The sequence below is a fragment of the Giraffa tippelskirchi genome, chromosome 5, assembly GCF_054371585.1.
Source record: "Giraffa tippelskirchi isolate mGirTip1 chromosome 5, T2T-mGirTip1v1.2.pri, whole genome shotgun sequence".
Lineage (NCBI taxonomy): Eukaryota > Metazoa > Chordata > Mammalia > Artiodactyla > Giraffidae > Giraffa > Giraffa tippelskirchi.
In genome coordinates, this window is record NC_137279.1 from 1,945,445 (window position 1) to 1,970,853 (window position 25,409).

The following is a 25,409-nucleotide window of genomic DNA, read 5'->3' on the forward strand; positions in this document are numbered from 1 at the left end:
CAGAAAAGCTTTAGAAGAACATTTTTGTTGCTAAAATTCTTTACATTCTGTCCTGGAATTCTTCCTAATTTTTTTTTACCCCCCACACCCTGTGGTTACAATGCCTAAAAATTGTCACGAGATGGAATTTATTTGGTCTTCAGATAAGGCAAACTCCAACCTCTCTAAAGTGAAACAGACTTATATTTGTTGATTATTCCTTAAAACACAAAGTACCATGTATAAAATAAATAAGGTACAAGGATGTATTGTACAGAACAGGGAATATGAGAGTGTTTTACACTAAGGCTAAATGGAGTATATCTATGAAAATGTTGAATCACTATGTTGTATACCTAAAAGTAATATAATACTGTAAATCAACTATACTTTAAAAAATGATTTGTTTATTGTACATGACAGATATGTGCACAATGCTTATACTGAGCCAGACATGTGCTAAAATTTAACTCATTTGATTATCCCAACAGATCTCTGAGGTAGGTACTATTATTATTGCCATTTATAATGAAGTAATTGAAGCACAGAGAGATGGGGTAATTTGCCCTAGGTCACAGAGCTAGTGGAATGAATTTGACAATTTATTACGCATCAGAAGCAGTGGGGTGTGTATTAACAATGCAGATTCCTGAGACCTACTTATTCAGAACCTTACCAAGAAAAGGCAAGACTACTACTCTTTCAATTTTTTTACATTGACCAAAACACTCTGATCTCTCCTCGGCAAGCTGTAGCTGTCTCAAATCTGGTCAAGAATACATTTCGTCGTCTTTGATTTTTGTAATAGGATGAGAGTCCGCCACATGTGGATCTGATATTTCAATTACACTGACTTTGCTTTAATAAATAGTACCAAATATATACCTTCAGGCATTCACGAGAGATCTTAGTCTTGACTGCCCCCCTGGCTCACTGCAAAAAATAGTGGAAACAGATATTTGAGACAGACTTAACCAAAGAACAGACTTACTATTCCATCCTTCAGCCATTTTCTTACTCTATCATGCAAACAAAATAAACCCACGAGCTTGGACTTTGTTAGTTTGCTTCTCTGTGGAAATGCTTTCACTCTCTCTCGTGATAAACAAGCTGCCTCTCAATGCTGTCTTAACTGCAGTCTGGGTACTCCCCCACAAGCCCAGGCTTCTGCAGCGGCTGTGTGTGGGATCACCAGCAGCCACCTGCAGACCGCAAATGCAGAGACCGAGGAGGTGTTCTCCAGAGCCAGTCCAGCTCAGTTCAGGGACTGCTCTGCCTCTTCCCGGCCCCCGGGGACTTTTTAAGTCCCCCCTGTGCTACTCAGGGTTCTTATCTGTAAAATGGGATAATCATGGTACCTGCAGCAGAGGGTGGTTGTGAGGAATGAGCGGGGTCAGCCTGTCCTGGGATGAGAACAACACAGATAATCCACATCCAATAAATCTCCTCCACCAGAGTATGAGTTCCATGAAGAGCAAGTTCATTGTTTTGTTCATGAATCTATCTAGAGTGAACTGCAGCCATGAAATTAAAAGATGCTTGTTCCCTGGAAGAAAATCTATGACAAACCTGTGAAAGTGAAAGTCGCTCGGTCGTGTCTGACTCTTTGCTACTGCATGGACTATACAGTCCATGGAATTCTCCAGGCCAGAATACTAGAGTGGGTAGCTGTTCCCTTCTCCAGGGGATCTTCCTGACCCAGGAATCAAACCAGAGTCTCCTGCATTGCAGGTGGATTCTCTACCTGCTGAGATACCAGGGAATCCTAGACAGTGTATTAAAAAGCAAAGACATCACTTTGCCGACAAAGGTCTGTATAGTCAAAGCTATAATTTTTCCAGTAGTCATGTACGAATGTAAGAGTTGGACCATAAAGAAGGCTGAGCGCCAAAGAATTGATGCTTTTGAACTGTGGTGCTGCAGAAGACTTGAGAGCTCCTTGGACTACAAGGAGTTCAAACCAGTTAATCCTAAAGGAAATCAACCCTGAAAATTCACTGGGAGGGCTGATTCTAAAGCTGAAGCTCCAATACTTTGGCCACCTGATGTGAAGAACTGACTCACTGGAAAAGACCCTGATGCTGGGAAAGGTTGAAGGCAGGAGGAGAAGGGGGCAACAGAGGATGAGATGGTTAGATGGCATCACTGACTCAATGGACATCAGTTTGAGCAAACTCCGGGAGTTGGTGACGGACAGGGAGGCCTGGCGTGCTGCAGTTCATGGGGTTGCAGAGTCAAATATGACTGAATAATAACTATCTAGCGTGCCTGAAATACAGTAGGGACACAAACATAAATGGAATGAATAAATAACTCCCAAGTCCATTGGTGCTTCAGGGCCTTTATTTGACTTTACTGTGACAATTATCATTCAGTAGCAATTACCTCGTGCCACGGTCCGTTCTAAGCACTTTATAGACACTTTAAACCATTTAATTCCTGTAACAATCCTATGAGACAGTTACAATGAGTGTGTGCCTTTTATGCAAGATGAAAGTGAGCGACAGAGATGTCGAGTACTTTGCCCAACCTCACAGAGCTGGCAAGCGCCAGAACTAGATCCCTTTAACCTATGTTTGCCACTATTTCTTCCTCCTTGAAACGCTCTTCCCATGTCTTCCCTGGAAACACCCTCTTTTAACCTGATTCCTCCTTCACTTGCTCTTTTCTTTCTTTTTCAAAAAATTTATTGAAGTATAGCTGATTTACAATGTTGTGTTTAATTTCTGCTGTACAGCAAACTCGCTGTTACACGTGTATATCCTCTTTCATGTTCTTTTCCTTTATGGTTTATCACAGGATATAGAATAGAGTTCCCTGTGCTGTACAGGAGGACCTTGTTGTTCATCATTGGTTCTTTTCTTTCTGCTCATCTCTGCAGCAGAAATGACACCCCCCAGAACCTTGGCCAAGGCCACTGTCTCTACTTACACCCTAACATACTGACCCAGTTGTTGGTTTTGTTTTCCACATGTACTCTGATGACCTCCAATCCATATGGATTTCCATCCCAGACATCCTTCCTGAGGCTCGAACTTCTGTGTCCACTTGCTCAGTAGACCACACACACATCCAACATATGCAAACTAATAAATGGTTTGGTGTGAAACTTCCTACCCTTTTCTTTAATCAGGTCTGTTTGGGCAAGGGGAAGGGAAGGTTTTGTCATTCGTTTTGCAAAAATTAGATGATATAATGCACGTGTCTGTCTTTTCCTCTTGCTTCGCTCATTTAACAATGCACGGGAATCTCTCCAGGCTAATAAACAAGCTCTCACTCACCCTTTCAGGTGCCTGATAGTCTAGGGGCTGGAGGTGCCACAGTCTTTCCGCGGTATTCGGGTCGTGGGGCCTGCAGTTGTTTCTGCCACCTCGCCACGTGCTGCCACGAGCAACCTGGAGCATACATGCCATTGTCCCCGATGCTTTGTTTCTATGGGATTTTGTCCCCCAAATGGGAATTGTTAACAGCAGCTAATCTGGAGCATGATTTATAAATAAGTGAACACACAGCGAGGGCCATCCATTTAAGAAGTTCAGGAAATGCTGATAATGATAAGCATATTTGACTATATGTTTACTTAGCAGCCTTTTGATGTGAAAAGATACGTTTCCCAGCAACTAGCAAGCAGACATCACGGAATGAGAATTTGGTAGGAAAGCACAAAAGATGGAGCCTGGCACAGAGCAGCTAAGGATCACCGTTGCAAAGCCCATTTCCTGTTGTACTTGCCAGGCCCTCTTAGGCTGGCAGAGGAGCAGGGTTATTACAGGAGACTGAGTCCCTGATCTTGAGCTAATCAAACTGCAAAATGCTTCCATCAAACCCCAACTCTGAAAGATCTTTCCAACTGCATTATCTTGAAGCTGGTGACTAAAATTATGAAGGTGTCTAGTGAAGGCGGCGTGTGTGTAAGAGCATCGTGTGAGGATGCTTCACCAGCTTGTAAGCATGCTGGCCCTCCGAGCTAGCCTCCAGACCCCCATATATAAAATAAAGCTAATAATACCCACGCCGCTCACTTGGCAGCATTGTAGTGAGGAGCAAACGGAATTATGTAAATGAAAGTGCTTTGAGAGGGCTCTACATACATTAGCATTGTTAATCTTATTCAGATTCCTGAGTAGGCGGTATACTGTGTATGGTGGCACCTTTCCTGTTCTTTGTATTGCCAGGAAAGAACATATTAGCACTTAAAAGAAGATTATTTTGTAGCAGTCACGAAGTGCCCTATGAAGGTTCAGAACAATCAATATAAAAATAACCGACTAGATATCAGCCCACGAATCCATCAGCAGATACTCTTCTGCGGGCTTCTGTGACAGTCTCTACAAAGCGGCCTCGGGTTTGAAAGTTTCATAGATAGATGAGAGTAAAGAAACAGAGGATGGGTCCCACCTCCTCCCCTTGGCTTCTGTTTTTAACTTCTGTACGGTATTCAGTGTGACATCCTGGTGTTCTTCCCCTTTATGGCTCTTGCCCATAAGCACACACACCCTACAGGAATCCAGCCACACCTGGGGTGCTCCCTCCCAGTCAGTGTTATTTTCACAGGGACTAGGGGCTTCCCTGGTGGCTCAGAAGGTAAAGAGTGTCTGCTGCAATGCGGGAGACCCAAGTTCGATCCCTGGGTGGGGAAGAGCCCCTGGAGAAGGGAACGGCTACCCACTCCAGTATTCTTGCCTGGAGAATCCCATGGACAGAGGAAGCTAGTGGGCTATATGGTTCACAGGATGGCAAAGAGTCAGAGTTGGACATGACTGAGCAACTAACACTTTTCACATTACTGGGACTAAAATATTGAGAAATTGGTACCTCTATAGATAAGGACTGCAAACACACGATGGATGGGTGTGTCTGTGGATGGAACTGCAGAAACTTCCTAACAGACGTGAGGGGTCATTCATTCCAGAGATGTGGCATACTTCAGTATTCACCCTGGCAGCACAGAATGTTGGCATAAGGAGCTCCAGCAACCTCAGTGCCAGTTGAAGTTTGGCAGTTGGTTCCTTCCAGCTGTTCTTAAAGGTATTCTCTGTGGGGGTTGGAGAGTGGGTCATAGTTATGGCTTAGGACCGCTATGTTTCGCTGGTTCTGTTTTGATTCTTCTCATTGGAAAATAGAAGAAATGGGATGCTTATCCAGTAGTGAACGGTTTATGAAATTCTTCAGAGTTAGGTGTAAACGATCACAACTGTTCACTAGCTGGTAAAATCAGTGGGGAAAAAGGCTTCATGAGTGAAGCATACAATTCAGTTAAAAATTAAGTATCACCAACACTCTACCTTTCAACTGGTCGTGGCGGTATCAGGTGCACAACCCACGAGGGAGAAAGGCAGGTGTTCCTTGGAGTGACTTCGAGTCTCAGACCTTGTTGGGGTCTTGGGAAGTCATCACTTGGGGGCTTGCTCATTATGCTCTTTAGTGCTTCTGTTGAAGAAACAGGAAAAAGAGAAAAAAATGTTTGAAACTGAAGCTGCTTTTATTTAAAAATCTCTTTTCAGTCTAATTTGTTTTTTTCTACAGGGAGAGTTTTGATGTTGATCATTTTACAGTACTTTAAGGATAAATGTATTAAAATTTAAAATGTGTAACAAGAAACATGGAAGTGCGATAAATACAAATATTCTCATTACTTCACCAAGATGTGAGGGAAAATGTGACTTTTTTCCTCTTGGAGAAAACTGAATTCACAAAATAAATTATTGGAGTAACTATACACATTATAGAAGAGAAATGATGATTTTCAGAGCATCAAATGGATTTCATGAAAACAGCTAAATTTCTTAATATATTGAAATCATAGTGCATATTATTCAATATACAGGAAATTGTATTTAGTCACGAAGTCATCTATTACTGTAAACAATATTGACTTTAGGGAGAGTGTACTGATTTCTGTACCAAAATTTAAGATGGGTTGATGGGCGATAGAGGATGCACAGATTGATAGACTAGGCAATTAGGCATATATAATGCTGTGTTAATGGTAAATTCTAAAAAAAAAAGAACTTATCTATTTCACAAAGCAAAATACTCCTATCTCACAAACAGAAGTAAAGTCTGAATGACCTACTCTTAAATTTACAACTATAGAACACAATATGAAATAAAAATCAGCAGTTACTAAAGGCAGGAGGGGGCTTCCCAGGTGTTGCAGTGGTAAAGAACCCTTCTGCCAATGCAAGAGACGCAGGTTCCATCCCTGGGTCAGGAAGATCCCCTGGAGGATGGCATGGCAACCCATTCCAGTATTCTTGCCTGGGAAATTCCATGGACAGAGGAGCCTGACTGGCTACAGTCCATGGGGTTGCAAAGAGTCAGACACGACTGAACACACACACTCACACACACAAAGGAAGAAGGAACGTCCATTATCTTACAGCTTTTTCATAAATTAGAGAAGGAAATACTTTTTTCTTGAATGATCTAGAATATGTACGAAAAGCCTAGAAAATAAGTGCTATTTAAGCAGCTTGAATTCAGTCCGCACTCTGTATATCTTGACAAAGGCAACTTGAAAGATGGGGTGTGAGTACTGTAATTGTTTTAGTTTCTGGTATTACATAGATAGTGGTATTGAAAACTAACAAGATTGATTGTAAAAAGAGTGCCATACTAACGTGAAACGTTGACAGCAGAGGAGACTGAGTGCAGATATAAGCAAACTCTTGGTACTATCTCCTCAATTTTTCTGTAAATATAAAGTTGCTTTTAAAAAATGAAGTCTGCTAAAAAAGAACAAGAACAAAGAACAAAACTCATTTCTGTTTTATTCAGTCTCCTTGTTCTAGGGTGGTTCCCATAGTCTGTAACATGTAAGTATTCAGAGGTAAAACAAATATTTAAATTTTCCTGTAATATTTTCTTTTTGAAAATGCCATATTACTTTATTTGAATCGCATCCAGATTTTACCCCAGACACCTATTTAGTATTTGATTTATTAGTACCTAATGAGACTAATTGAAGAAGGCAATGGCACCCCACTCCAGTACTCTTGCCTGGAAAATCCCATGGACGGAGGAGCCTGGTGGGCTGCAGTCCATGGGGTCTCAAAGAGTCGGACACGACTGAGCGGCTTCACTTTCACTTTTCACTTTCCTGCATTGGAGAAGGACTTGGCAACCCACTCCAGTGTTCTTGCCTGGAGAATCCCATGGAGAGAGGAGTCTGGTGGGCTGCTGTCTATGGGATCACACAGAGTCGGACACGACTGAAGCGACTTAGCAGCAGCAGCAGCAACGACACTAATACAATATAGATTTTTATTTCCTCTGTAAGGCAAAAACACATGGGAAATTTCTTGCTCCATATTATTTCTACTAAGTTTAAGCCATATCAGTTTTATTTACTTTTAAAATGTAAGATACTAGATTAAAAAAAAATTTATTTTACTGAAGTATAGTTGATTTACAATGTTAATTTCTACTGTACAGTAAAGTGATTCAGCTACACACACACACACATATATATTCTTTTTCATATTCTTTTCCATCGTGGTTTATCATGGAATATTGAATATAGCTCCTTGTGCAATTTTAGATTTAAGAGACAGATTTAATTTATATCTTACAATTAATTATTTTCTAATGTTAAGAACTAATAAATACAGATCTTTGGAACTTGTATTACATATAGGATACAATAAAAATGTGTGCAGTTTCAAACAGCTGATAATGTGAAATTTTAACTTGAAGTGGCATTTTAAATATTTAAAAACTATTCACACTTACCACCCTAAGTTTATCCTTTTAGCCATTTTATACTTTAATACTAAAAAATTTTTTTACCCCATTGAAGACTGTATCAAATATATTCTAATCGCTGTAGTCTAAAACATTAGTTATAAATACTGATGCTTAGTGCTATTTCTCTGATTCCTTTGATGACATTTTCTGAGTTTGTCATTACCCAGCTATCTTTCAGAGACTGGTATACTGATTTTTCTAATTAATATTCTATGTACCTGGGATGGCATTTTTGTCCTTTTATTTCTGAGGAACTGAATGGCACAAGCACTATAAGTGGTGTGTTGGTCTGTTACCTTATAAATGCTCAAGGTACCGCTTCTAATGTTGAAAAATAGAAAAATAAATTGACCTTGATGAAGTGTGTCTTCTTTTGTCTGTTCCCAGGAAAGTTTATTTCAGGTATTTCTACTGCTGAAATGATTAGCGTTAACAGCTTTTTCCCTCCATTTTATTTTACAGGGTCTCTTCATCTTCCTGATATATGGGGTGTACAACACAGAGGTAAGTCGGCTTGGAGTATCTCAAGGCTGACAGAGTGAATGAGAGAAATGACAGGTTTCTTATCTTGATAACTGAGGAACAAAGTTGGCTTTTCATATGAGTGTCCTGCTGCCCTTCATGCTTGGACTAGCTTATATGCATCCCAGCTTACCATTAAACACTGCCATCCCGAGTAAAGGGACAGCCTCATTTCTCATAGGCATTGACTAATACTATACTCCTGCCTGAAGTTTGTGAATCTTCAGTCTTTCTTTTAACACTTAACTATACTTGACAGTATCAAAGTTGCACAGTTTAAGTAGCAGAATACTTCTATGTAGTTGCACAAGGTTAGAAAAATAGTAATATTTCTCTTCTCAAAATACTCATTAAATACTGTCTCTAAGTTTTTGAGGGGCTTCCCTGATGGCTCAGCAGGTAAAAAAATCTGCCTGCAATGCAGGAAACACAGGAGACACGAGTTTGATTCCTGGGTTAGGAAGACCCCTTGGAGGAGGAAATGGCAGCCCACTCCAGTATTCTTGCCTGGGAAATCCCATGGACGACTACAGTCCAAAGAGCTGTAGAGTTGGACACAACTGAGCGACTGAGCACAAGTTTTTGAGCAAGCTCAGAGAAGCCCATTGGTTGTTTAGTTGCTCAGTCATGTCCGACCCAGAGGCCTGACGTGCTGCAGTTCCTGGGGTTGCAAAGAGTCGGACATGACTGACCGACTGAACTGAACTGAACTGAACTGCAGCATGCCAGGCTTCCCCGTCCTTGTCTCCTTGAGTACACTCAAACTCAGGTCCATTGATTCAGTGATGCCATCCAACCATCTCATCATCTTTCGTCCCCTTCTCCTCCTGCCCTCAATCTTTCCCAGCATCAGGGTTTTTTCAAATGAGTCAGTTCTTCGCATCAGGTGGCCAAAGTATTGGAGCTTCAGCTTCACCATCAGTCCTTCCAAAGAATATTCAGAGTTGATTTCCTTTAGGATGGACTGGTTTGATCTCCTTCCTGTCCAAGGGACTCTCTAGAGCCTTCTCCAGCACCACAGTTCAAAAGCATCAATTCTTCCATGGTCAGCCTTCTTTATGGTCCAACTCACATCTGTACATGTTCAGTTCAGTTCAGTCGCTCAGTCGTGTCCGACTCTCTGCGACCCCATGAATTGCAGCACGCCAGGCCTCTCTGTCCATCACCAACTCCCGGAGTTTACCCAAACCCATGTTCATCGAGTCGGTGATGCCATCCAACCATCTCATCCTCTGTCGTCCCCTTCTCCTCCTGCCCCCAATCCTACCCAGCATTAGGGTCTTTTCCAATGAGTCAACCCTTCGCATGAGGTGGCCAAAGTATTAGAGCTTCAGCTTCAACATCAGACCTTCCAATGAACACCCAGGATTGATCTCTTTTAGGATGGATTGATTGGATCTCCTTGCAGTCCAAGAAACTCTCAAGAGTCTTCTCCAACACCACAGTTCAAAAGCATCAATTCTGCGGCGCTCAGCTTTCTTCACCGTCCAACTCTCACATTCATACATGACCACTGGAAAAACCATAGCTTTGACCATATGGATCTTTGTCGGCAAAGTGTTGTCTCTGCTTTTTAACATGTTGTCTACGTTTGTTCTAACTTTCCTTCCAAATAGTGAAAAGTGAAAGTGAAGTCGCTCAGTCGTGTCCGACTCTTTGCGACCCCATGGACTGTAGCCTACCAGGCTCCTCCGTCCATGGGATTCTCCAGGCAAGAACACTGGAGTGGGTTGCCATTTCCTTCTCCAAAATAGTAAGCAACTTTAATTTCATGGCTGCAGTCACAGCCTGCAGCCCAAGAAAATAAAATCTGTCACTGTTTCCGCTTTTTCCCTTCTGTTTGCCGTGAAGTAATGGGACCGGAGAAGACTCTTGAGAGTCCCTTGGACTGCAAGGAGGTCCAACAAGTCCATCCCAAAGGAGATGAGTCCTGGGTGTTCACTGGAAGGACTGACGTTGAAGCTGAAACTCCAATACTTTGGCCAGCTGATGCAAAGAACTGACTCATTGGAAAAGACCCTAATGCTGGGTAGGATTGGGGGCGGGAGGAGAAGGGGACGACAGAGGATGACATGGTTGGATGACATCACCGACTCGATGGACATGGATTTGGGTAAACTCTGGGAGTTGGTGATGGACAGGGAGGCCTGGCGTGCTGCGATTCATGGGGTCGCAGAGTCGGACACGACTGAGCGACTGAACTGAACTGAATGGGACCGGATGCCGTAACGATAAACTAATAATTTTTAAGTTTCCAATTGGGAAATTTCAATGAGACGTCATTTCTTATTTAACCATGAGAAGTTATTTGGCTAGAAATACTGTGAAGCAATGGACTTGTAATTTCATCATGAAAACGTACCATGGAAAGAAATTATTGTCACAGGGCTGGTTTTTCTATGAAAAAAAAAAAGTCTGGGATTTGGATACACTCTCGGTTAGGAAAGATTCTGGCGTAAGTTTCCGCATGCTTAATATGAAAGTGAGTGCCTTCCTTGTGTCTACATTAGCCAATGAATATATATTTGTTCGATTTTTGTTGATCTTTGATTTCATGATTTTCTTTGTGATTTTCTCTTAAGAAAAGAAATTATAGTGACTTTGCCCGCGTTTCTCAGTATCCTGTACTAGGGAAGGGAGAGTGTATCTGAGGAGGGCTGTTAGAGGGGCCTGGCGGTCCATTTCCCGTAAATAACACAGACGGCCAGACAGCAACACAACAGGGCCGGCAGACTCATCAGCCAGACGGCGAAGGTATGCGGGCATTTAAAAAACATCTGATGATGATAAAGCATGTATGTGGGCGTGTTTTACAGGGTTGCCGCGCCTGGATTACACGCGGTCTCCTCTACCCGTAGCCTTCAGGTAGGTTGGCAGTAAGACAATTTTTTCCCTTTTTTGCAATGGTACCTCTCTCCGCTGCGGTTTCAAAGCGGGCCCCTCCCACAAATGCAGAGGGTCCGCGCCCACTATGAAACAGCGTGCCAGCCCAGGAGCGGCGCCCTAAGCGCCCCGTCTCGGACCCCGAGCACTGGACGCCCCCTGCAAGGCAGGCGGAACCCACGGCGCCCCGAGCCTCCCGCAGGTCCGCGCCGGGCTTCGGCGGCGACAGCCGGCCCGCAAGCCGCAGAGCCAGGGGAGGCCGACCCCGCCGCGCGCAGCCTCGCCTCCTCTCCGGCCTTCCGCCGCCGCCGCGCAGCCGCACGGCCCGCAGCCCGCCCGGCGCGCGCGGCCGCACCAATCGCGCCCGGCCTCCCGGAGCCTCCCCTCCCGGGGGGCTCCCTCCGCCCAACCGCCCGCATGATTGACAGGCGGCCGGGCGGAAGCCGCCGCGCAGGCGCGTTGGTCGGCGCCGCGGCCCTCGGGCCGGGTCGCCGAGCTCCCGGCAGGCTCCGCGCCGCGGCTGCGCAGTGCCGCGCAGGCTTTTAATTCCATTGTGGAGAGGACGGCGTTATTTTTATTAACCGGAGGCGGCGGCGGCGGCGGCGGCGGCGGCGGGACCCGTAAGTGCGGGGCGCGGGCGGCGGCGGCGGCGGGCGGGCGCGGGCCGGGGGCGCGGGCGGCGGCGGCGGCGGCGGCGGCGGGCGGGCGGGGGCGCCGCGGCCGGCGGCCGGCCCACTCCTCTCTCCTCTCCTCAGCCAGGCCTGCTCCGGGGCATGAAAGTCGGCAGCGCGTTCCTGAGCGGCGGCGGCGGCGGCGCGGGCAGCGGCGGGCGGGCGGAGATGGAGTCCAGCTTCCCGCCGGGCATGGTGATGTTCAACCACCGGCTGCCCCCGGTCGCCAGCTTCGCGCGGCCGGCGGGCGCGGCCGCCCCTCCCCCGCAGTGCGTGCTGGCCGCCGCCCCGGCCGCGGCCCCGGCCGCCGAGCCCCCCCCGGCGCCCGCCCCGGACGTGACTTTCAAGAAGGAGCCGGCGGCGCCCGGCGCGGCCTTCCCGGCGCAGAGGACCTCCTGGGGCTTCCTGCAGTCGCTGGTCAGCATCAAGCAGGAGAAGCCGGCCGACCCCGACGAGCCGCCGGGCGCCCCCCACCCCCACTACGGCGGGCTGTTCGCGGGGGCCGACGAGCGGGCGCCGGGGCTGGGCGGCGGGGACGGGGGCGGCGCGGGCGTCATCCAGGACCTGAGCGCCCTGCACCCGCCGCCGCCCGCCCCGCACCCGCACCCGCACCCGCGCGACGTGCTGCTCGGCCGGACTGACGACCCCCGCGGCCCCGAGGAGCCCAAGCCGGACGCGAGCGTCAAGAAGGCCAAGAGGCCAAAGCCAGAATCTCAGGGAATCAAAGCCAAGAGGAAGCCGGGCGCCTCTTCCAAGCCGCCGGCGGCGGGGGACGGGGAGGGCGCCGTGCTGTCCCCGAGCCAGAAGCCCCACGTCTGCGACCACTGCAGCGCGGCGTTCCGCAGCTCCTACCACCTGCGCAGGCACGTCCTCATCCACACGGGCGAGCGGCCCTTCCAGTGCGGCCAGTGCAGCATGGGCTTCATCCAGAAGTACCTGCTGCAGCGGCACGAGAAGATCCACAGCCGCGAGAAGCCCTTCGGCTGCGACCAGTGCAGCATGAAGTTCATCCAGAAGTACCACATGGAGAGGCACAAGCGCACGCACAGCGGAGAAAAGCCATACAGATGCGACACTTGCCAGCAGTACTTCTCCAGGACTGACCGGCTGCTGAAGCACAGGCGCACGTGCGGGGAGGCCCTGGGCAAGGGGGCGCCCAGCGCGGAACCTGGGGCCTCCGGCAGTCACAGCAGCGTGGGTAACCTGGCTGTGTTGTCTCAGGGAAATACCAGTTCTTCGAGGAGAAAAGCGAAGTCCAAGAGCCTCGCCGTTGAGAGCAAGGAGCCCAAGACGGGGAAAGCGAATGAATCCCACCTGTCCAACAGTATAAACATGCAGAGTTACTCCGTAGAGATGCCCACCGTGTCTTCCAGTGGAGGCATCGTTGGCCCTGGCATAGACGAACTCCAGAAGAGGGTGCCAAAACTGATCTTCAAGAAAGGAAGCAGGAAGAGTACCGATAAAAACTACCTGAATTTTGTGTCACCGCTACCAGATCTGGTTGGGCAGAAGTCCTTGTCCGGGAAACCCAGCGGCTCCCTTGGCATCGTGTCAAACAGTAGCGTGGAGACCATTAGTCTCCTCCAGAGTACAGGTGGCAAACAAGGTCAGATAAGCAGTAATTACGATGATGCCATGCAGTTCTCAAAGAAAAGAAGATACCTGCCAACCGCCAGCAGCAACAGTGCCTTTTCCGTGAACGTGGGACACATGGTGTCCCAGCCGTCCGTCATTCAGTCCGCCGGCGTCGGCGTTCTGGACAGCGAGGCCCCCTTGTCCCTTATTGACTCCTCCGCCCTGAACGCGGAGATCAAGTCTTGTCATGACAAGTCAGGAATCCCTGACGAGGTTTTGCAGAGTATTTTGGATCAGTACTCCAGCAAGTCGGAGAGCCAGAAGGAGGACCCCTTCAGCATAGCGGAGCCGCGAGTGGGCCTGCACGCCTCGGGAGAACACTCGGAACTGGTGCAAGAGGAAAGTTTGAGCCCCGGCACCCAGACTCCTTCAAATGACAAGGTGAGCATGTTGCAAGAATACTCCAAATACCTCCAACAGGCTTTTGAAAAATCCACGAATGCAGGTTTTCCTCTGGGACACGGTTTCCAGTTTGTCAGCCTGTCTTCACCTCTCCACAACCACACTTTATTCCCAGAAAAACAGATATACACTACATCTCCTTTGGAGTGTGGTTTCGGCCAGTCTGTTACCTCAGTGTTGCCATCTTCATTGCCAAAGCCTCCTTTTGGGATGTTGTTTGGGTCTCAGCCAGGTCTTTATTTATCCGCTTTGGATGCCACACATCAGCAGTTGACACCTTCCCAGGAGCTGGACGACCTGATAGATTCTCAGAAGAATTTAGAGACGTCGTCAGCCTTCCAGGCCTCATCTCAGAAACTGACTAGCCAGAAGGAACAACAGAAAAACTTAGAGTCCTCAGCAAGCTTTCAGATCCCATCTCAGGAGTTAGCTAGCCAGATAGATCCTCAGAAAGACGTAGAGCCTAGAACAACGTACCAGATTGAGAACTTCGCACAAGCGTTTGGTTCTCAGTTCAAGTCGGGCAGCAGGGTGCCAATGACCTTTATCACTAACTCTAATGGAGAAGTGGACCATAGAGCAAGGACTTCAGTGTCAGATTTCTCAGGGTATACAAACATGATGTCTGATGTTAGTGAGCCATGTAGCACCAGAGTAAAGACCCCCACCAGCCAGAGTTACAGGTAAGGTCCCAGGAGTGGCCAGGCTGGAGGTCTTCTGATGTAATTCTGTTTTATTTTGAGAACACTGCCATTGGAATGTTTGTACACGATCCTATTAAGAATAATGTAATGCCCTTTCAATGCAACTTTTCATATTTAGTTTATTTTGTTAGCGTGATTTTAGCTCTGTTTGTATTATGATTTTTAATCAAAATCAGTAGATTAAAATAGTTTGACATTCGAAGTGACAATGTTTAGCAATCAAATTTACATGTATAGATTGTCAGGGAATAGCCCAAAAGTTTTAAATGCAAAAAAAAAAAAAAAAATCATACAAAAAAAAACAAAACAAAAAACCCACAAAAAAAAAAAAACTTTGTTGCTAGGATTAAGGTTATTCTAATTGCTTTACTCTCAGGAAAGTGTAATAACGCATGGGAATTCTGTACGTTATCACTGTAATGGAATATCCAATTTACAGATAGTATGATAATACATTTCATCATATAAGTAAGGGATCGAAAACATTTCAAATTGCTCTATCTGGGCTGATGTGATATACGTTTCATCATTTAAGGGATCGAAAACATTTCAATTTGCTGTCTCCATCTGGGCTGATCCAAAATTCTGAGATGTTGGCTACCTATATTTTGTTGCAGCTTTTAAATGTACTCTGATCTTCCAAACCACATTCATTCCAGCCTGGTAGAACAAATATTCTTGGATCTTTGATCAAAGCCTGGAATGATAGCTTTAATAAGAGAAGGAAAAAAAAAGCACCCTCTCCTTATCCCAGCTGTAACAAGGCTGTGACTCCATCCAGAGCTGATGGGCACAGTGTTAAAACCCACGTGGTTGGTTGGTTCCAGTATTAGAACCCAAGTTGGAATTACATAATTCTTTGAGGTTTGGGGTGTGTGGTATTTATACATGGCCTAAAAACATTGTTCTCTCTCTCTGTTATTGCATGTCACCCACACTTCTGGGGGAGTTTATGTTATTTTGGTTCTTAACCTGTCCTCTCGTAAGAGTTCGAGGCCTTCCTGGTTCCCTCTTCTCCCTGTCTGAACAGTTTCAATTTTAGAATGATTCACATTCCAATGCATGATTCGTCGTGCATTTCCTCTGCCTTATGGCATCCAAACACCAAACAATAGGTCAGGCATCCCTCTCCCCCTTTTTAAAAACCAACCCACACAGATGTCCATGTATAATAAAGCCCCCCATACTTGGAGCTGTGGATATTAATAAGGTGGTAATTCCAACTGGTGACAGAGTCAGTGTGAGGGTTAAGAGTATCTCTTTTAGTAACAAACTACATCAGCACCTCTTGGTGAAATTGCAGCCTGTGTAATGTACATGTTAAAAGGGTGCGTTAGTCAGTATTGTAGAAGGGTCCTATAAAGTCATCCAAACTTGCTTTGAACGCTAATTGCCATTTGAAGCCACTGGTAGACAGTGGCTCTGCTCTAAACCACTTTTTAGCAATTGTATTTTTTTCCTGATTATATTTTTAATGTACTTTGATGTTGATGCTGATGAGTTTTTTATGTACTTTTGGTGATGTTTCAGTCTTATGTACTCTTCTGACGTTAGAAGCGTACCACTGGTTGTTTGCAGTCTTCTTGTGTAATCAGCCTACCACAGGCTTCCATGTATAATAAAGGAATTAATATTGTGCAAGTGTAAAACACTTCTGTTATGAAAGCAGTGTTTGGAAAATGAGAAATTATTTAAAATGGTTACAAAATAGTTAATTTCCTATCCCCACTTTTCCTCTTTTAAAGGTCTGCTTTACCAGCGAAAGGGTCACTTATGTGTCATTGCAAGGTTCTTAGAAAATGTGTTTAATCCTCTTAAATACACTCAGTACTAAAAAGTCTGTATTATTTTGGTAAGTGCAGTAAGTTCTGTTTGGTACAGAGTACAAGCTGTAATCAAAGGATGGAGAGGACCTTTCCCACTGTATCTCTTGAGCTGTATGATTTTTTCTCCAGTGTTTTGTTTTATACAGGTTTTGAATTCCTTTAACTTTTATTGTGTGTACTGAATACTGCATATGTACTATTCTGATTGTTTGCTCTAGTTTACTACCAATAAAAGACCTGTTAATCACAAAATCGAAGAAAGGAGATATCACTTAATATCCAGTCACATTTTTCAGGTTTTTCTTTTAAATACATTTCATAAAATATTCATGTCAGTAGTATAACCTGCAGTTTAGGGACTGGAATTTTATGTCTGTGTGTTTTTAACTTGAGTGTTTCATGTTCCTAGGTTTATTTGAAAATTAGTTGAATATTTTCTTCAATTTGAGGCGTATGCAAGAATAGAAACTTAATAGTATGGAAGTTAGAACATGTTTTTTGGAAATGTGGTTAGCCATCCCAAATATTATTCCAGAGAGATTATTTAACTCCAAAAGATTGTAGTGAAAGAACAGTATAACACAAAAATCACCCTGAGCATTTTTAGTAGAGAAGAAAACGGATTGTTAAATCATGGTTTAACTATTTCAAGCAGTTGTGAGTATAGATATTAGAGGGAGAGAGCCAAGACATGTAAATACTGAGGATGCAGAAAAGGTTTGAAAGTTAGTATGTATGTTAAGTTTTAAAGATAAAGGGGAAAAATTGTAGGTGTGTGTAAAATCTGTGAGAAAATGATGCTTTGAAATTCACAGGGTAGACTAGGTCTTTGAGGCTTTGCTTTTTTTGTATATGATACTGTGTAGAGAAATTACATGTTCATGTTAAGCATAAAGATGGATTTCTCTGTAGAGAGGTTATCTACTCGTGGAGCCATTTAATTAGGGAAAGTAAATTTGTTTTCTCTTTGCCAAGATTATTCCCTAGATATGGACATTTTCTTGAACAAGAGCACTAAGCGAAATCTCACTGATTCTGCGTTAAAATCCAACTTGTGATCTCTGCACCGGTGACTTATTTCTCCGTTCTAGATTAACCTTAACACTAATTAACCTTGGCATTAACTTTGTTCATCTACTGACTCTCCCCGCTCTTCAGATACATCTGTATCTGAATATGATAATTTTAAAATTAAGATTTTTACTCCTGACATATTAGGGTATGAAGTAGGGAACTATGCTTTGAATTTGGATTTTGCTGCTGTGAATTCAAGATAAGGTCTACCATAACTTGGCAGTTGCCTGTTAGTGATTTGTGAGGTAATCTCATTCAGAAACGAAAAAAATGGGGGGGAGGGGTGAGAAATCTGTACAATTTTTTTAAGTTTTTTAAAAAACTGCAGTTTACAAGTATTTATAGCTCAGATTTAGTTTTTGTGTGTTACACTCACCAGATGAGAGAGGTAACTTTGGTTCCTCACTGGTGTCTGACGTTCTGTAGTTGCTTGTCGTTCGTAGCGTCTGTGCCTGAGCTGGGTGACAGTTTGAGCGGTCCAGCCCCGTGAGGACGCACAGCTCTCAGCTTCCGGATTCCTAAGTTCTTGCTGAGCTGGACAACTTCCCTCAGAAAAGAATTCGCTTCTGGACTGAAGAGTTACATGTTCAGAGGGAACTGCATCTGAAGACTGTCATTTTCTCAGTTTATGGTCTGTGTTCTGTGACACATGGCAGGGTTTCATTTCTGGAAACGTGACGCAAGGCTCCCGTGTCCGTGCCCTGTCTCCAGGCTCGTGTGGCCGGGTGAGGTGGTGCGGTCACGGCACACGGATGCTGTCCGTCTGCTGTTGACGGGCACAGGTCTGAGACGGTTTGCCGGTCCCCCGTTCCTTCTACGGTGTGATACAGGGTTTCTCATGGATTTTGAGCAACAGTGTTGTTTCAGTTCCACTTGTTATTTCTCTGTCCTTAATAATTTATTACTTAAAATGCAGATGAGCATGAAGACAGCATCTGGGAATTCTTATGTCCTTAACTCGTGATCCAAAAAAAAAATGTAAAAAAGCCACCAAATTCTCTGAGGTTATATAGTTTTAAAAGAGATCATTACCATAAAGAGCACATGCATTTTTCAGATTATTTCTGCTTTGTTTTTGCATTTTTTGCTTTTTCAAAAAGTATTGACTGCATGAGTGTAACGTAAGCAGACTCTATTTAATTCTTCGTGAACCTTTGGGAAGAGTTGCGTTGCATTTCTAGGGTCATGGACTCGGGGCAGCTCATCATAGAATGGATCTCTCCCCACCCCCTGCATTAGCAGAAATACATTTGCACATGAAAATTTACAAGCCCATCTATAGGCTCACAAAAACTGCCCCCCACCAAAACCTGGTAATGGTAAAAAAAAAATTCTTAACCTGTGGACCCCGGGTTAAGGATCCTTTCTTTAGAAGGCTGTGTAAGCATTGAACTTGTGTTGTATAAATAACATGGTCAATACGTGAACTTAAAAGCATGGAACAGTGATTTTCAATATTAAAATTTATCTGTTACTTAGCATTTATGGAATAAATTCAGGTTACATAAAGCCATAGAGTTTTACGATAAGCTAGTCAAATAATGAATAGAATTTATAATTCTTTGCAGTTTCTCATCTGATAATAAGTACCATCGAGATGCTAGGCTTGACAATAGTTCAGTCTTTGCCATCAACAAAGAAATGTGTTAACCGCGCATAATAACAACAGTCAACTACTGTGGTTCTTCACTTGCAGGGAAGTAGCTTCCCGCATAAGTGTATCGGCCGAAATGAAAGCCCACAGCCTTCTTGTCTGGAAGGAATAATTGTGTTTTTAATAACATGAGGCCTGTACCTCAGGTAGTCTTGAGTGACTAGCTGACACTGTGCAAGATAAAAGCCTTGTAAATAAAGCATGTTTTGTGTTGAAATAGGTATCTCTTGGGAAATGTAGATAAATAGCCACAGAAAAATGTAATGATTTGGACCTTACACTCCACAGGGAAAAATGTGCTGCCTGTTTTGGAGAAGCGGGCAGAGGTGGTGTGTTAAGGGAGAGAGGTAGGGATCTCTTAGAATGGAGGAGAGAAGGAACAGGATTTGAAGGGGAAATACGGAGTGTAGAAGAGCCCAGTACTGTCGGGGTCCTGGAGAGGAAGTGATCAGAAGGGTAAAGGAGGTCTGTGATGGGAAAACGCATCGCTTTTGTAATTTTTCAGCTCAGGCTTCGTTCGGTACTTTGGTATGGACTTCCATTGTGGAGAATTAATAAATAACAAGACAACCGTGGTGAACTGATGTTTACATTCCCAACTAGGAAAAAGATGGCTAATCTTTGTGTTTATATATTGTTATCTTTAGTAACTCAGAATCACATAGCTTCCATTGGTTGGTGAGAATTTTAAAATTCTCATCAAAATGATTGGAGTCAAAATTATTGTTATATATGATGAAGTGAATATGCACAGAATTTAGGAATTAAGACAAAAGCTCTGAGTCTACCTTCCCAACCCAAAAAAGAAAAAATGGCAAGTACAGTATATAAAGGCATACTTGGTTATGAAAACGGAAAAGTGTGATTGTAAAAAGTTGGGAACTCCCTAATTAAAAGTTATTTTTAAAGGTTTGCATTGCAAAATGTTGTTTAATTTTAACTTGTGATGGCTCATCTGTTCTTTCTAGTTTGAATAAGAATCTTGTTTTATAAGCATTATCTATTGGAAAGTTAGTTTTAGTTGGGAGCTAAAGTTTTAATTTTGATTTTGGGGATGCAGATTTTTTAAGTCTGAAAGTGATATTTTAGATTGTTTTTTTTTTCTTTAAAGAGTGGATTGCAAAATTGACAGGATCAGCAATATAACTGTTTTATGTTTGGTTGTGCATAAACTAGGCTCTTTCCTACAAGAAAGCCAAGTGCAAACATTTGAGAGTCCTTTATGGAAGGGCAGTGAGAGCTGTAAATGGGTATCCTTCTGGGTCTCTGGTAGACAACCTTGACCTTGAGAGTAGGACTGGAAAAACCCTTTCTGAAGGTGCCCTCTCTTACTTAGTGGCCCAAACAATAAAAGTGCCTGATAGTGATTTCATTAAAAAAAACCCTTGATCTTGTACTACTTTCCACTTTTGCTATAAGTAGACCTTCAGTGAGCGTCTTAAAATTGGGTTAATACTCTTAAGGGTTGTGTTGTTTGTGAGGTAAGTTACCGTGGAATTTTATTCCTCTGGATTCAGGAGACGGTCCTGCAGAAGTTACAGGCGTTTAGCTTGTGTTTAATGAAGTCCACTAAGATATTGTAAGTGTTTCTATACTCAGTTACATTTGGAATAGTTAGCTGTGTGTTTTTCTTAGAGGTGTTGGTAATTTAGCTGATCATTTGAAGTTTAGAAAAACCTGAGCCCATTTCTCTCTCACATTTTAAATTGCTTAATTTTTATTAAGGAAAATAATCAGGCTGTGACTAGATTTAACATAGTTGACTCTGTGAGGATTTATGTGAATATAAAAAAACTTATTTTATATTCACATAAACGTAAGGATTTGTGTGAATATAAAAAACCTATAAATGTTGAACAGAATGTAACATGTTCAGAGTATTAGAACTGTTGTGACAGATTCGTCTTTGCAAAGGAAGGAAGGACTGGAGTGTAGAGGGAAGAGGGACCCAGGAGATGGTATGAAGGGGCGTTTCCTCTGGTCGTGTCGTTGAAGGGCCCTGAAGGGCTGAGTGAGCTTTGGAAAACTAGCAGCAGTGGTAAGCTGACGTGGGTTCCTGTGGGTTCCTGCCGGTGAAACACAGGAGTGCATTATGGAGACAAAATTAAAGTAAGATTGGGGAAATTTTCTAGAGAAGACTGATAGAGTAAGAAAATTACAGCTTTTCATTTTGTTCACTCTGAGTTTTACTAAACCTCTGAAATCGGCATTTGGCAAGAAGAGGAGAGGACTATTAATGACATAATAGTATTTTTGCCGATGATGCTAGTGTAAATGACGTGTGAAAAGGAGGACAGGTTGTATACGTGTTTTATAATTGAACAAGAAATGATCCCTCTGGATTATATTCAGGCAGTCTACTCAGCTGAACCAGTACTCCCATCTGGAACTAAAATACAGAAACATTTTGAATGGCCTGAAAGTACTGTTCGTTGAAAATGTTCAGTACTGAAGTATCAGTTGGAATCTTGGCAACTGAATGTGAGAAAAGAAATTTAAAATATTTGTAGAATTTTCTTTCATGTTTCAGTTAATGATTTTGTCTAAAAGCCAGGTGTAAACAGTTATTTAGGTAATCAAATTTATTCTCACTACTCCTTGCCAACCATATACTGTATGTTTTGTAACAAAATATTCAGAACACAAATTACTAGGGCTGAAGATATTCCATAAAGGAAAAAAGAATTTTCTGATGAAATACCAGCAAGAACAGATGGTGGGGACATAGCTCAGCAATAAATAAGATGAATATGTTCAGAGCTCTTGAGATTCTGAAGACAAGGAAAGAAAGGTTAGCCTGTCAGGAGGGAGCAACCACTGCCTGAACCCAGCTTGACTTGGGCTTTGGAAAAAACCCCTTTCTGATCAACATGCCTAGAAAATTGAGCTTCACCTGTGTTTGAAATTCTTTGTTCACGTACGGTTTCTGCCTGTGTTTCAAGAACAGCCACTTAAGACCTTTCAGGGGACCTGCAGGTGTTGGGTGGCACCAGTTCAGGCTAATGGTAAAATGTGAGTTAAAAGATTTTTTTTGAAGAAAACTAGAAGTTTTCACTTGATTAAACTGTAGTGCATTTCTAGAAATATTTGTTGGAAGGTAAAAATTAAACACTGAAGAGAGGAACATGTCAGTGAATTATCTTGTAGAAATGATCACTATTGGGTATTTGATTAGAACCAAGAAGTCATCAAGTTACTTTGCACTTTGGAAGTGGGTATCTTAAAAATTCTGTGATTCCTGTCATTTTTTTCTATCAAACGGTTAGCTGAAACTTACTAATCCATAAATGATGTAAGTTTTAGTCATTTTTTTCTGTTAGAAATATAGCATCACTTGATTTTAAATTAGGAATAGTTTTTTTAAAAGAGGTTTTGATAGTTGCACTTTGCTTACCTAAAGTTGCCTTTTGTAATAAAACTAAATGAGGCGTTCTCTTGTTACAGAGGGTCTCAGAGGCAAACCTACTTTTGTAAGTTGGAAACAGTGATGATCAGTGCTGCTCTTAATTTTGGTCCCAATTACGTTGTTACCCACCTCAGGCTGGAGGACAGCCACCTGCTCTTGCACCTGGCATGTCCCCTGCTCCATCAGGTAATGTTGAAGCATTACTGCAGCATTCAGTGACTGGAAAAGAAAGCGTTTGTTGACCCTTACACTGACATGAGATACATTCATCATCAGTATTTATTGTATGGTAATCAGGAATTAAGCTTAATATTTTTAAATACTAGAGATTCCAGTATATTACTGCCCAAACAAGACCAAAATGTATAAGATGGTCATTACATTGTGGACAAGATGTCGTGTAAACTTGGGATTGTTTAGTCTGGGATGTGCAGACTCTGTGCACCTCCTCGGCCTTTGAAGCCGAAAGGCAGGTGGTACAGAGGTGCCCACGAGTGTGCTTTCCACGGGCACGCCACTCTAGTCAGTCTTCTGCAGCCCTGAGTCTCCTCTTGGAGCAGCGTTGTTTTAGACCCTGCCCAGGTGCCCTGTCTGGTTGTCTCGGGCCGGGCTATGCAGAGTGGACCTGCGCCGTGGGCATCACCTGGGCACCTGAGACCCGCAGCGTCTCAGCCCTGCCCACCCCGGGCCTGTGAGTCGGAAGCTGCAGCGGAGCCAGAGCCTCCGGGACACCTGCGGAGCGCTGCCCTAAGACTTCCACCGAGGCTCCCACACTCTCCTTGCCTTCCCTTCGATGGGAGAAGCAAAATCCATCCCAATCCCACAGGTCCTCAATTTGAATTTTTCTGGTTTTCTTCTGTTCACCTTTTTAATAAATTGACCCTAATGAACATGTAATATTGTACTAGCTTTTGATGTACAGCATCGTGATTTGATAGATGTGTGTATACAGTTCAACATCCCTCGCCACCATTGTTACAGTCACTGTTTCAGTTTTTAAAAGTCAATCCACCGATCCAGCACCTGGAGTGTTCTGGGTGGTGAGAGGTGAAAAGAGGCCAGAATTAAGTACCCTGAAGCTCTAGTAGGGGAGCTGGTTGAACAATGTGTCATAGGTTGCGGGGCTGGGGTGTGTGCTTGCAGGCAGTCAGGAAGGCTTGGAGACGGCGGGGATGGCGCACCCGGGTGTTGGCAGGGGCGCCCTGTGTGCTGGGGATGGGCCCGACGTTTCCGCATCCCTGGTGAGGAGCACGGCCCGGGGGAGGCCACACCGGTGGTAGAGGCGGTGAGACCCCTTGCTGATTCTCAGGCTGGTGGGCTTGTTTTGTTTTGAACTCTACCCAGCCCCACTGGGCCTTCTCTCATCAGAGGTCTTCTGGCCTTATGGAAAGATCCAAATAGATCTTTTCAGTTAGACGTGACTTCGCAGCGTGGCTCCGCGTTGGATGGAAGTGAAGTGACTTCATGGTCCTGAACCTGAGTTTCCTCATCTGTGAAGTGGCGCGTGGAGCTCCACCCCGGGGGCTGGAGGGTGACCTTCCTCAACCCGCCGTGCAGTGCACTGCGACACCCAAGGGGCGACGGGAGAGGCGATGGTTCCCGGAGCGGTTCTGCCCTCCGGGGGACAATGGGTGATTGCTGGAGACAGCTGTGGTTGTCACAGCTTGGAGCCAGGCTGTCTGCTCCTGGCGTTTCGTGGAAAGAGACCGGGGATGTGGCTGGACAGACCCCGCAGCAAAGGTTTCCCAGCACAGAAGGTGTCCCCCAGGCCGCCACTATAGAGGTGACTGGGGAGCAGGCCGGGGAGCTTCTGGAACCTGACCAATCGCTGTGCAAGACATGCGTACAGGGCTCTGTGTGGTCAAAGATGGGGTGATTTTTACCCAGAAGCTTTGCCCAAAAGCCTCCTTGGGCCTACCTGATTCAGTGATTTCATTTCTAAGCTTGTTTTAAAGCCAGTTACTCTCATTGTTTTATCTGACAGTGATATTAGTTAATTGAAGGAACTTCCTGCTTCTTAAATTTTAAATTAAAATCACTGATGGAATATTAGAGGCATCTGGAGATTTGACTCAGCACTGTAATGATTCTGGTGCATGCTGGACAATTTCTGGCTCACCATGGTGATAGATTTAGGATTATTATGTGATATTCAGAGTTTGCGATCAGCCTAGTTTCTTTAATGAGAATCAATTTGTAGTTAGCTCAGATTCCTTATTTATATTAATTTCATGTTTATATTCAGTTCAGTTCAGTTCAGTTGCTCAGTCGTGTCCGACTCTTTGCGACCCCATGAATTGCAGCACGCCAGGCCTCTCTGTCCATCACCAACTCCCGGAGTCTACCCAAACCCATGTCCATCGAGTCGGTGATGCCATCCAACCATCTCATCCTCTGTCATCCCCTTCTCCTCCTGCCCCCAATCCTACCCAGCATTAGGGTCTTTTCCAATGAGTCAACCCTTCGCATGAGGTGCCCAAAGTATTGGAGTTTCAGCTTTAACATCAGACCTTCCAATGAACACCCAGGATTGATCTCTTTTAGGATGGATTGATTGGATCTCCTTGCAGTCCAAGGGACTCTCAAGAGTCTTCTCTAACACCACAGTTCAAAAGCATCAATTAGGGTTAGTTTATATTGAAAACATCAAAACACAAACTAGTGAAGGAAGAGATAACTAATCTCTCATTTGTTCCAAGTCTCTCTTCTCTTTAAAAAGGAAATGTCCCTTAAAGACTAGTCTTCAGCTGTGTGTATTATCTGATAACCCCTTCACATGGCGTGCAAATCACTGCTTCAGATCAGCAGCATTTCTGGACATGCGTGGAGCAGGAGGGGGCCTCTCATCTTGGGAGAAGCAGCTTATTATAGGTGACCTGGAACTCTGCTCCATTGGCCCAAATG

At 44.2% G+C, this 25,409-nt stretch overlaps 1 protein-coding gene and 1 long non-coding RNA gene across 5 annotated transcripts in view; one reads left to right on the forward strand and one right to left on the reverse strand.

The window, feature by feature from the left end:
• The window catches only part of LOC145506726 (uncharacterized), a 46,803-nt gene extending 41,878 nt beyond the window's left edge, over positions 1–4,925 (reverse strand). Inside the window, exons 1-3 of the long non-coding RNA XR_014054218.1 lie at positions 4,795–4,925; positions 1,338–1,548; positions 865–912 (exon numbers count right to left, since the gene is read on the reverse strand). This is a non-coding gene — a long non-coding RNA (uncharacterized LOC145506726). The remainder of the gene's footprint in view (positions 1–864; positions 913–1,337; positions 1,549–4,794) is intronic.
• A 40-nt stretch (positions 4,926–4,965) lies between these two features.
• ZNF281 (zinc finger protein 281) lies at positions 4,966–16,623 on the forward strand. 4 transcript variants are annotated; one of them, XM_081491997.1, is made up of 4 exons: positions 4,966–5,007; positions 8,191–8,232; positions 11,067–11,115; positions 11,889–16,623. In XM_081491997.1, the coding sequence occupies exons 2-4, from the start codon at positions 8,213–8,215 to the stop codon at positions 14,526–14,528; spliced, it is 2,709 nt and encodes a 902-aa protein (XP_081348123.1). In that variant the 5' UTR covers positions 4,966–5,007; positions 8,191–8,212; the 3' UTR covers positions 14,529–16,623. The 4 variants fall into 4 exon arrangements, with proteins under 4 accessions (XP_081348123.1, XP_081348122.1, XP_081348124.1 ...); XM_081491996.1 differs by lacking the exons at positions 4,966–5,007; positions 8,191–8,232 and having other exon boundaries at positions 11,031–11,115; XM_081491998.1 differs by lacking the exons at positions 4,966–5,007; positions 8,191–8,232; positions 11,067–11,115 and adding an exon at positions 11,645–11,753.
• The last annotated feature ends 8,786 nt before the right edge of the window (positions 16,624–25,409 follow it).

Excerpts from the sequence above, each read along its gene's own strand:
- ZNF281 (XM_081491996.1), top strand. The coding sequence starts at position 11,044 with ATGTATGTGGGCGTGTTTTACAGGGTTGCCGCGCCTGGATTACACGCG. Across the intron at positions 11,116-11,888 it reads CCTCTACCCGTAGCCTTCAG|CCAGGCCTGCTCCGGGGCAT; the intron begins GTAGGTTGGCAG and ends TCCTCTCCTCAG.